The 13628-nt window shown below is 30.6% G+C and overlaps 1 protein-coding gene across 1 annotated transcript in view; it reads left to right on the forward strand.

Moving 5' to 3' along the window:
* LOC139516969 (synaptojanin-2-binding protein-like) overlaps positions 1 to 9848 on the forward strand; it is an 11194-nt gene extending 1346 nt beyond the window's left edge. Inside the window, exons 2-4 of the mRNA XM_071307454.1 lie at positions 2039 to 2175; positions 4727 to 4840; positions 6604 to 9848. Of these exons, the coding sequence (XP_071163555.1) occupies positions 2039 to 2175; positions 4727 to 4840; positions 6604 to 6807 (455 nt within the window). The 3' untranslated portion in view covers positions 6808 to 9848. The remainder of the gene's footprint in view (positions 1 to 2038; positions 2176 to 4726; positions 4841 to 6603) is intronic.
* The last annotated feature ends 3780 nt before the right edge of the window (positions 9849 to 13628 follow it).

Genomic DNA, 13628 nt, shown 5'->3' on the forward strand with positions numbered 1-13628 from the left:
CATACAAGTGTAAATACGTCTATTGGTGTATAGATCTATATAAGAAGATGTGGTATGAGTGCAAATGAGACAACTCTCCATCCAAGTCACAATTTGTAAAAGTAAACCATTATAGGTCAAAGTATGGTTTTCAACACATAGCCTTGGCTCACATCAAACAGCAAGGTATAAAATTATAGGGTCTCCAAAATTACTAGTGTAAAACCATTCAAACAGGAAAACAACAGTATAATCTTTATTAAAAACAAGAAACACTTATATATGAACCACACCAACAAACAACAACCTGATATCAGGGTCTTGACTGGGAACAGCTGCAAACAAATGCAGCAGGTTTGAATTATTAATAGGTACCAACCTTCAACCTTACCTCGGAGCGTCTTTTTACCACAGAACACCGCAGAACAAAACAGAATACCACAGAACACCACAGAACACACAATATATACCACAAAACTACACAAATAGCATTTACCTGAAACATTAAGTATAACATCACAACATAGAAAGACACACTATGAAATATCAGTTAAAATGGCTTAACTCAATCAAAAGACATATTAACACAAACAATTGAATATACACTGCACAAATAAATTTGATCTATTGTGAAACAGTGTAAATACAAAATAAGTAAAATAAGGGGTGAAATGTTAAACAATTTCAGAAATTCAACCATTACTTTGGACACAATGCCGTAAAATAAAATAATGTACACAGTTAAATGAAAATAAATTTGTTGTAAGGTACACATGTAAACAGTTATGGAGATCATAAATATTTTTATAAATAAAGAAATACTTGGCATGAGTAAAGTTTTATCCTGTCCAGTACTATAGAAAAAAATTCACATTTCATTGCATATAAGAAAATAACCATCATTGGAAGTTAACCAATCAAATTTCTCCCCTTATTTCATCTGTGTACAAGGTTTAGTCACCATGTAACCTCAAGATTACAAAATTTTCTATAGAAATCCCAAATAAAAAATAATGGTGTTTTGAAATACCCAAGACATATGTTTATGACACAGAAATGTTTTTACTGCAATAAAATGTAGGATTAATTACCTACAACTGTCAAATTCAAGGGAATATTTTTTTAGACCCACTTTCGTATACAACCGGATGTGAGGTACCATGATTTGGTGGTATTACACCTTTACTATTGTAAATCTGGTTTTAATCTGAGTGCTAAGAGGTTGCCAGACATATCTATAATACTAAAATTACGAGGTCCAATTTGTCAGCCGTCATCGGGAAAAAACAACAAATCAAAGAATTCAACTTTATATATAGCTAGTAAAGGACACTGGTGTATATTAAAAACTACACCACTCCAGCCCTTTTTTGTTTTCAACATAATTAATATTGCCAATAATTAACAAGTTCTGTGTCGATTCCGATATCGATACCAATAGTATATTAACCTGTTACCTATAATCTTATCTGTACGTTCCTCATCTTACAGGTGCACCACTAAATGGTGTATTTAGGATTTTGCTATATACACGGGTCATAAGCACAGGGCACTACTAAATTAATTCAATCATTGTCAAATTGTTCGTATTGTAGTATTTTAATCAGTGAGACTTTCTAAGATAACAATACGAATACTAACAATCTGGACTTAAGGAACAGTTTTCAATCTGTTAGTGGGCATGACGTAAAACAGCGAATCAAAGAATTCAACTTTATTTATAACTAATATAGGACAATGCTGTTAATTAAAAATACTTCATTCCAGGAACTTTTGTTTTCCTAATAATGTATATTACCAATAATTGACAAGTTCCAGGTCGACGGGTTCACACAGAAAGAGTTTGAAAGCAGAGAACACTGTATATCTTATAATTGGCATTACTTTATAAGATGACAAAACCAACACTGAAATAAGTCTTACGCATAGTTATATACTTTAACTCAGTCACAGACCCGCGATTTCACTTGTGTGTTCTAGTTTGTGTTAAAATCATCTTCAGGTAATTATATAAGGCATACACTGAACAATTATTAATATTAGTTTTTCTCTATTTTAGGACTGGGGTTTAATATTAGAGGAGGAATTGATGTACCGCATTTGAAGAATGACCATGGAATCTTTGTGACAAAGATCAGGGATATTGGTACAGCATATGAAGATGGAAGATTAAAAGAAGGAGATAAAATATTAGAGGTTAGCGGTATAGAATTTTCCAGTGGAATTGAACTAAGCTAATTAAAAATGATTTTGTTTTCTGTAATTTAGCTACTGTATACAAATGATGACATATAGAGTTGTTAGTCTAATCATGGAAGTAATATTTAGAAGGAATAACAACGACTAATTAGCATGTATTTATAGCATGCTGAGCTCTGTACTAAAGTCATACAATTTTATCCAATTATAGTCTCAGCGGTAAGACCCCTTTGGTTACTATCTGCGTTACCGCGGTTGTAAACTGGCATCTTGAATTTCTTATCAGTCACGTGGTTTTATCGAGTCCGTTAATTATAAAGTACCTGTGTGACATCCGCGGTTAATTAATAAGAAGGTGGCGCTGTATGATATAAAACATCTACCTTCCAAAAGAAGTCGTATGACGTAAAAAACTTGAAAAACGGATGAAAATTGTTCAAACTACAGCAGTTTAACATGGAAAATTGTATTTAATTTAGCTTATTTTTGCTTTTTACCGTTTGTTTTAAACTGTTCTAAAAGTATTTTCCGGTTAAAAGCGGATCCCGAGTTAAACAGGTAAATACCGATGAATCGATCAGGTTTCACATGATGTTTAACAAAATAATGTAGGCAAATGTAGGCATATATTTTTTTACTGTTGAAATGTGCAAAGTTTATCGAGATTGAATAAAATAATATTTACTTTCAAGTATTCTAAATTTATGTATATGTCATAAATGTCATTGATTGCATTATTGAGACTGGACAACTAAAACGGGGATAATATTTTCGTAAATATATATTTAAAAAGTGTTTATTGTGGAATGCTTGTATTAATATAATAAGCTATACAGCAAAACATATAACAAGCCGACGAAATGGGCTTGAATCTATCTGTCTTACGGTAAATTAATTTTTACACAAATTAGTTTATGTATCAAGAACTTAAATTGAAGGATAGAACCGTTAAGAATTGTGAATATTTTAATTGATAATAAAGGGGATCCAAACGTATTTTTGTACAATCATCTTCTTAACTTTATACGGAAATGGTCTGTTAATATTAAAATTGAAATGACACAACTTTGTTCTCCAATTTCGTATGTGAAAGCTGTCGGTTTTAACTATTAGGATCAAACTAACAAAAAATATGGAAAAATTGGACTAAAATAAAAATTGAACGAATGACTTTTTTCGGCAGCGTACATCAACGGAATGTAACGATTGACTATTCGGGTTACTTCGCAAGTATATTCGACAAAAACTTGTCTGTTCGTAGTTCTCCGTGAACACGAAAATGACCGATAAGTGTCAGTGATTTGATCGATCACATGCGGAGACTAAACTTCCATGCTAGATATTGAACCAATTAACAAGTTATTGAAAGATGGGCGGTAACGCAGATGAAACCTTTGAAGTGAAGTCGTTGTTATTCCTTCTAAATATTACTTCCATGGTCTAATACACTGCAATCTCTGGGTATAAATTTTCTCCTTCTAATTGAATAAGTTTAATTTTGGAAAAAAATGGATGAGACATGTTGTATTTATAAAGTTGACAAATGTGAACATTGTTACATGTTTTAGATAATAATGTTAAGAGGAAAGCAAAGGATTTGGATGCACATGATACAAGATCTCAAAATATTTTAGAAGATAATTCAATTTTTCAATGGATCCCTGTTCAAAAGTGTTTTATTGATGTTCTTCATCTGGACAGTAACTGATAGGTCTTTACAATAAACTGAAAATGGTCACACCTAATAAGATAGTTCCATGGGTGGACAAGTGGTACTCTATGATATATATGGATGAAGGTTACACATACATTGTATTATTAAAGGAACTAATTTGTGAGTCGGCAAATTACATAAAGAATAAAGTTTTGCATTGACCTTAATACTATACATATCTCAAAAATACTCAGTTGTTTAACAAGTATAGCTACTAGTTCACCTGGCCCTATTGGCCATGTTAGCCATAGTAATCACTTAGAATGTGTCATTGTCATAAACTTTTTAAAAGATTTTCTCCTCTGAAACCACTGGAACAATTACAACTTTATATTTGAGCTGCATGTTCTTGGAGCATCTTATTCTAGTAAGACTATTATGTATACACTTAATTGTTTGCTCTACAAATCAGCTACATCAGGGCTAAATAAGAAAAAGTATAATGCAAGTATCTTCTAATATCTTCAAAAGCAAAGCATTACAGATTGAAAAAAAAGGCACAAAAAAATGTTTTTTGAAGAAATATTTATGTTCACAAGCCAGGGTAAACATAATTCCGGAAACCTAGAAATGTTTTTAAAAAAAGCCTTGTACTGATTTAATTGATATTTTAGTAAATTCCCTTTTATTGAACTGTGATAATGCAACTAATGCATTACCTCACAAAATGTAAAGCCAGTGGTATTTTTCATCTGTCAAAATTCTTATAATTAATACAGACTCAGGTTAGCCTCTAGTCATGCTAGTGTAATGCATTTCAGAATGTATGTTTCAAATACATTGTAGTAAAATAAAATTAGATCTGTTGTAAATTTGTTGTGTTTAAATTTGCAGGTAAATGGTGAGGATTTAAGAAATGTTAGTCATAATGAAGCTGTGCAGGTATTCCTGAAGGCAGGGGGGAATGTCAATATGCTGGTGCAACACAATGCAGAGGCCTTTTACAAGGTAGATATGATTTGTTTTGGTCCCATTTTGAAAATGTAAAGCACATGTGAAACATGATATTGCCTACTGTATGTTTCATATTTTTTTGTATTGCAAATCAAATTTCAATTAAATTAAAATACCTTAGGATGAGAACAAGTGTTTCTGTTGATGTTTTTAATAAACATTGAGGAATTCAAGTTGATGAATTTAAAAAAAAAAATCTCAATGAATGCAAGACATACATGTAGGTATAACAATCTGGTGATGATGATGGTGATAATCTATTTGTATAGAGATTTAAATTCTCTAAGAACATAATTGGTGTATGGACTGATTGTGAGGTGTACATGTCAAACTTGCAAGTTTAATCTGACATTAAACTGAATGTCCTTTTTCACTGAACAATGTTGATTTTTTTTGGTTTGGTCTATTGCTCAGGTACTACATTTTATATAAGCAATAATGCCACAACATTTAATATATGATATGATTGTAAGGTGTGCATGTCTGACAGGCTGGTTTGATCTGACCTTGACCTCATTTTCATGGTTCGGAACAATGTTTTATATTTTTGTTTTGATCTATTTCTCATACTATAAGCAGGATAAGCAAAGGGTTAGGTATATTTGGTGTCTGGCAGGTTACATATGACCTTGACCTCATTTTTATGGTACATTGGTCAATGTAAAGATTTTATGGTTTGATTTGTTTCTCAGGTACTTAAAGTGACCTTTATATTTGGGGTATAGAATGATTGTAAGGTATATATATATATACATGTCTGTTTGGCATGGTTCATCTGACTGATTTTGTTTTCATTTATCATTGATTCAGTGGTTGTGGTTGGTTTCTGTCAGTCATATCTGATGTTATGTCATAAATTAGGCCATTTGTTGAATGACATACTGTGTAATCTGTTGTGTAAATCTCCTTCTTTTGTACACTGTTGGATAGTGTTTTCCTACCACATCTCCTTATTTTGTACATATGCTTCTTTTATTTATTTGTTAAAGTTTTTGATAATTTTCAATTAAACACCCCGCTTTTTGCTCATGTGCAAGATGTCATCCCTGTCCTGTTTATGAGATTGAAGGTTTTCCTATAAGATTATTTTTAACTCTCTAAAATAGAAATGAAAGGAGTAGGAGCATTAAAGCCTGGTTTTGGCCCAAGAAAATAAAATGTGTTTGTTAACTATTTCAAATTGACTCATAATGTTAAGAAATGCATAGGGTCAAGAAATATAAATGAAAAAAGATAAAGATTTTTATCTGATGATGTCACAATTACGTCATAATATGTACTGTTTTCACAAAAACGATGAAAAATACAGAATTTATGCAGTTTTCTATCTTTATTTCCATTGTGGATACAACCTAAGCAGCCAAGAAACAAAGAAATAATTTAACAGAAGCTTTATTATAACAAGTGACATAACCTCACCAAATATAAAATTGTTTCTTTGGTGCGCACATACTTTTTCAATCTAAAATATACTTCAAATTTGATGAAAAACCAGAAAAATCACAAAATTTTGGGAAATATGCAAATTAAGTCGTGATTTGTTGCCATGGTAACTTGTTCAATGACAAATTTGTTTTGTTTTTCTGAATACATTGTACCTTAGTCAAGTTATCAGTAATTTTAGAATATGTATTATAACTATTAAATTTGCAGTAATTTTTGGGGCAATTAAGGGCCTAATTGCCCTTACTCCTTTATCTTGATTAAATTTTTTTTCAGGGTTAAAAACTTTAATGATAAATTTTCTTGTATTTCAGAAAAAATTAAAGGAATTCGAACTTCTAGACAAAGAACTAAACCTAAAAGCAAAGGAAGCAGCTGAAAACAGTCGTTCATCTCGTATATGGACAGCTCTAGGTGTTTCTGTGGTTGTAATAGCTGGTAGTTTATTCTTAGCCAAGAAATATAATAAATTGCCTGATTTGTTGAACATTAAACTACCTTCATCTTGGTCATCTTAATAGACCTGTGATTGTTTAATTCAACAGTATCTAACTTAATGGTTGTTAATTCAGAGTAACATTTCAATGAAGTTAGTTTGGATGGAACTGAAGTCTTTAAAAAAACAATTTACCTGATGAATATTCAGTGAATAGTGATGAGTTATAAAATAACTACACTTATACTATAGATGGGGTAGAGTTGTAGTTTTAAGTTTTCTGATGAAAGAGAGGGAAAGTGAAAAAAAAGATCTCATTAATATACAAATTCAATTCACAAGATCAAATTCATTCTAGTTCTTCTTATTTAAATATTTTTTCAAGCATTTTATTTTAGATTATCTGATTATATCACCATCCATGAGTATCCACTGCCACACAGCAATTGCATATTTAGAAGTTTATATTCTTAAGATTTTTTTTTTAAAGAAATTATTAGCATGTTCAAATATCATAATGTAAAAAGGTTAGATAGTTCATAGAGGTTTTCTTTAAATCTTCTTCAGTATCATTTACTTGTATGACTAAAGTAAGAGTTTTTGCAGAATATTTAAGCATATACATTTTTTCAAATGGAAAGTTAATTTGTATATATGTTATGGAATGCATTGATTACTGTGATCTCTGTCTTTATTATGCTCAAAGCATTTATTTTTTATGCAGATTGATTTTTTTAAGTCTTAAGACTTTTATTATTTTAGGTTTCTGTGATTTGACAATAGAAATTTGGTTATTTTAAGAGGTCATTACTTAAATTATAATGTATTGAAAGAAAGGGTGTTGTTGAGAGTTCTAATACAAGAACATTAACGTTTGGGCATGGAATTGGAAGGCACTCTTTGTTTCACCCATACAATTGCATTTTACTTTGCATACATACACTCACAATTTGAACTGAATGACCTCACAATTTGAACTAAGTGACCTGCCTGAACTCATTCAATAAAAAATTAAGTGCCTTCCAACTCCCCCATTTTTTTTTTCAATTAACCCTTTATAGAGATTTGAAAATTAATGAGGGGCGGGGATATAAGTGTTACTTCATGACCTGTAACAAGAAATGACTGAAAGTTAAAATGAAATAAATAAAAGTACTGGTATTACTAGGAACAAATAATTAAGGAAAATCTATTTAATTTGTATGGTTTTATAAAATTTCTAATAACTGGTAATCTATCAAGTGCTTATATTGTTATATATATATTACATATAATCATTATTATCAATTGAATGATAAAATCATTTTTACAAGTCAGCACAATTTTGCTTTAATTTTATATAATTGGTAGTTTCTCCGATACATATCCTTGTTTTTGCTAAATATATATATTTAAACATTGCATTAATTCATTTGAACTTCATTTGCTCTTTTTGACAATCTGGTGATGCTCATACATTTATTTTTATGTATTTGTTGTCAATCCATATTTTTCATATACCGGTATATTGCTGGTTAAAGTAGGCATCTTTCAGTTTCAATAGTTTAAAAAAGATGTTTCAATTAAACAGAAATATTTTTAGAGTATTAAACAGAATTTTGAATTTCTCCTTTGAATTTTTTATTGCTTTTTGCTTAAGGTAACATTTTTATAAGATAACGACAATGAAAAAAGAGAGAATTGAAATTTTAAAACATTGAGTTCATAAAGCTAATTAATGAACATTACAATTACAATGTATAAGCTAACATTAATATCACATTTTTTTTCTACTGATAAAAAGTATAAGAAGTTGACTATAGGTTGCATATCTAGTTCAGCAATGATCAATATTTTTCATATGACAAATTTTGGACCCTATATTTAGAGTTTATTAATAAATTTGTACATCCACAAAGTAATGGTGATTGTTTCTTCTTCAAGTCACATAAATATTCCATGACATTTATGATGTTTTCCTCCCCATGTGTTTTATGTCTCGGTACGTATGTTATTAAATAGAAATAAGAATAGTAACTTTCATTGAAGTTATCATTAGTACTTTTAAATTTTTTGAAATGGAAGTAATTTTGTAGACATGGTGATAAGAAAAAAAGCTGCAAAAATAGCTTTAGCCAGAAGGTGTAAAATATAATACCTGCAAAAATTGATATTGTTTTTTTTCAAAATTTGAATAAATTCACAGATTTTTAAAATTGGGGGAATATTTTAGCAATTTGTCCATACTATAGTTACATCTCAGATAGGTTCTAAATATCATTAGTATAATAGCAATGCATTGTAATATAGATTTAATGTGTAATCAGGGCAGGTTAATGAGTAGTAGTTCTGGGATGTCAAGCAAGTGACATTTTCACTACTGTACTATATGTAATCGATATTAATTTATACATTTTTACTCAAAAGTTTGCAATAGTGAACTTCAATTTCTGATATAAGGACTGACTATACTTAGTTGTTATATTCTGTTCAGTTTTGTTTGTTATGCAATATTTTTGTTCTCCAGGGATCATATCGTTATGTTTTACCTGTATTTGTCTCATGGTTGTTCTGTTTAAATATATTGTACAATAAAGATAAGCACTAACCAATTCCATTTCACCTTCCCTTTAATATGAGTCAATCATAGTTTCACAAAAGTTCATTCAGTTTTTATCAGTCCTGTAGTTTTAAGTTTATTTATCTTCATAGTTAGAGGTGTTTTTATTTGTGGTTTGGGGAAAGGTTTAATTCCAAATCTGTTTATTGTCATTATTTTTACAGTTTCATTTTCATTGCCATGGAATTTATATGTATTGTTGACTACTCTAGTTAAACTTGTGTTTTTCTTTATTTTCGATATCAATATTCCTTCATTGCTAAGGAAGACACAATACTTGTATATTCCCTTAGTAGATATGATACAGTGATAGACCAGAGATAAGGTGAATGTAATTATTATTGATGTAAAATATGACCTGACTCATAGAAAAGTAGATAATTTATACTATCTGAGTACTAAAATTCATTTTGATTTTGCATTTATTATTTTTTTGCAAGGAACAATTGTTAATTCTTCTTTATTTACAATGTATTTATCTGGAACAACTTTCATGAATGATAATAAAGTTATAACAAATAAAACAAGTGTTTATTAGCCTTGATAGTTATATTTATAGGAAATCTCTAATCTAGCTGCCATGAAAAAAATTAAGTTAATGGAAAGCTTCAAGAACTGCTGACCCAAGTAGAATTCCTTATACATTTGTATATATATCTTTATAATATATCCTTACTGTTTTGGACCACATGGCTATCTGAAACCAAATAATGTTGTTGGATGGTTCTTGGAATGATGATCACTTCATAATATTAGTTCCAAATGCAAGGTACACTCTGTCTCTGGAATACTATGTTGACTAAAAGAAAAAAAATACTACCAAACAAAAAAAAGAAGTGGTATGATTAATGCTACCAGTGAGACAACTAAATATTCAATTCGATTTAAAATGATGTGGATGTTGGCAATAATAAGTCACTGAACAGCCTTCAAAAATGAGCAAATTCTATATTGTATAGTTCAAACAGTAAAACAAATGCCTTATTTATAACAATACAGTTTACAAAAAAACAAACTTAACAGACATGAACCAATGACAGCTGCGAAATTCCTGGCTTGGGAAAGGCACATAAAGATTGCAGCAATGTTAAATATCTCCTTGAGTATTTGTTCCTAATAGAATCAATGTTTTAGAATATTGATCCCAACAATTACAGTTATAGCATTCTTTTAAAAAGTTTTGACAGAACTTTTATGTTGATAATGGAACCTAGTGAATGAGTTGGCAATTTGGCAAACCTGATTTGCCATTTCCATTATGTTCTTGCAGGTACATGTGTACTATATTTTAAACCAGATTTTCTGACGGAAATACCATTAAGGTGATACCAGATATTTGTGTAGTGTTCCATTGCTGAACCAGTATATACTATTGTTTATGGGCCAGCTGATCCCTGCCTCTGGATGCAGAATTTTCTTGCAGGATTGAAGACCCATTGATGACAAGTTTTTTGCTCTATGGTCAGATTTTTGTCTCTGACACATTCCCTGTTTCCATTCTCTATTTTTTATTGAATTAGGTTGTATGGAGGGCAACAGGAGTGAGGGTGCTTAAGCTGATTATGATTCTTTATTTTTTGTCTAGCCTGCAACAAAAGTACCAGTATGCCAGACATAGGTACAATGTAAATTTTACTACTGTGGATTCATTATTATTCATTGAATACCAATTTTCTTGGATTTCATAAGTACAGGTGAACCATGAAATTAAATGTTCAACGAATAGCAAATTATATATAGGCTTGTATGCAGACTTTGGCAAAACCACGAAAATAAATATCCACGAACTTGTAAGTTTTCCTTAATACACAAAAGGCATATTATTGGATTTGGAATGATTGCAAGGTGTACATGTCTAACTGACAGGATAGAAGAAGAAGAGTAATAGGACAAATGTATATGGGTCTTGAAATGTCTACATGTCTGTCAGAGTTGACCTGACCTCGACCTCAATTCATGGACCAAAGTTACATATCAGATCTGTTTCTCAGATACTACAACCAGCAGGTCAACTCTATGTGGTGTATAGAATGATTGTAAGGGGTACATGTCAGACTGGCAGGTTTCATCTGACCTTGAACTAATTTTCATGATTCATTGTTCATTGTTGATTTTTTGTGTTTAGGTCTGTTTTCAAGTACTGTGAGCAATAGGAAAACTATATTTGGTGTATAGGATGATTGTAAGACGTACTATTCTGTCTAGATTGTGTCATCTGACCTTGTTCTCATCTTAATGGTTAATGTAAAGTTTTAGTGTTGTTGTCTATTTTTTAAGTAATATAAGCGATAGTTCAACTACACTTAGTTTATGGAATGATTGAATGTGTACATATCGTCTAGCTGGTGTAATCTGACCTTGACCTCGATTTCATGGTTCATTGATCAATGATTAATTTGGTCTGTTTTTCAAAAAATAATAGCAATAAGTCAAATATTATTTTTGTATGAAATGATTGTAAGGTGTACATGTTTGTCTATCAAGTATCATATGACCTTGATCTCATTTCCGTAGTTCATTGGTTAACATTCAGTTTCGTGTTTTGGTCTGTTTTTCAATTACAATAAGCAGTTGGGTCAACTATATGTGGTGTATGGAAAGATTGTTAGGGGTACATGTCAGACTGGCAGGTTACATCTGACCTTGAACTTATTTCCATCTTTCATTGGTCAGTGTTATTATTTTGTTTTTTTGGACTGATTTTTAAGTACTGTGAGCAATAGGTAAATTAAATTTGGTGTATAGAATGATTGTATGTTGTACAGGTCTGTCTAGCTGGTGTCTTATGACCTTGACCTAATTTAAATGGTTCAATTGACAATGTAATTTTTTTTGTGTCTGTCTTTCAAGTACTAGAAAATAAATAAATAAGAAATAGGTTAACTTTACTTTGTTGTATAGAATGATTTTAAGGTGTACATGTCTGTTTAGCCAGTGTCATCTGACCTTGAACTAATTTTCATGTTTCATTGGTCAATATTTAGTTTTTGTGTTTTGGTTGTTTTCTAATAATAGCAATAGGTCAGATATTATTGGTGTATGGAATGGTTGTAAGGTGTACATGTCTGTCTGTCAATTACCATCTGAAATTGACCTCATTTCCATGGTTCACTAGTGAACATTAAGTTTTTGAATCTTGGTCTGTTTTTCAATTACATAAGCAATGGGTCAAATATATGAAGTGTATGGAATGATTGTAAGGGGTGCATGTCAGACTGGCAGGTTTTTTCTGACCTTGACCTAATTGTCAAGGTTCATTGGTTATTGTTATTTTTTGTGTTTTAGTCTGTATTTCCAAGTACTGCAAGCAATGTTCAACTATGTTCTGTTTATGGAATTATTGTAAGATGTAAATGTCGGTCTAGCCAGTGTCGTCTGACTTAGACCTCATTTTTATGGGTCATTGGTCAATATTTAGTTTTGTTTTCAAATAATAATAGCAATAGGTCAAATTTTATTATTGTATGGAATGGTTGAAAGGTGTACATGTCTGTCTTTCAAGTATCATATGAACTTGACCTCATTTCCATGGTTCATTGGTTAATATTAAGTTTTTTGTGTTTTTTAATTACCTTAAGCAATCGGTCAACTATATGAGGTGTATTAAATGATTGTATGTAGTACACGTCAAACTGGCAGTTTTCATCTGACCTTGACATCATTTTTGTGGTTCATTGGTTATTGTAAATTTTTGTGTGATTTGGTCTTTTTTTCAAGTACTGTAAGCAATAGGTATTGGTAAATTATATTTATAGTATAGAATGATTGTAAGGTGTACTTGTATGTCTTTTTAGTATCATCTGACCTTGACCACATTACATGGTTCATTGGTTAACATGTTTTGATGTTTTGGTCTGTTTCTCACTACCATAAGCAATAGGTCAACTATGTGTGGTGTATGGAATAATTGTAAGGTGTACATGTCTGTTTGACAGGTTTTATCTGACCCTGACCTCATTGTCATGGATCTTTATAAATGTTAATTTGATGTGAAACTTGTAGTAAAATCTTTATTTTTTGAGTCTTTCAACATAAAAACAATGGTCAGTAAAACAGGCAGGGCATTTCATCATATGAACTCTTGTTTCTTGTATTGTTTGGTTGCTATCTCTTTAATCTTTGAGTTAATATGCATTAATTCATTTATAATCAAACAATCTTCAATATGTAATGGCATTGTTTTCTATCATATACAAAATATATTGGATATCATGTTCTTACATTTATCTAAGGTAAAATCCACAATTTGTATCTCTCTACAACAGAAGAACTTGAAGGTCAGGTAAACAGAAATAAAAACCACA

The sequence above is a fragment of the Mytilus edulis genome, chromosome 3 (assembly GCF_963676685.1).
Source record: "Mytilus edulis chromosome 3, xbMytEdul2.2, whole genome shotgun sequence".
NCBI lineage: Eukaryota > Metazoa > Mollusca > Bivalvia > Mytilida > Mytilidae > Mytilus > Mytilus edulis.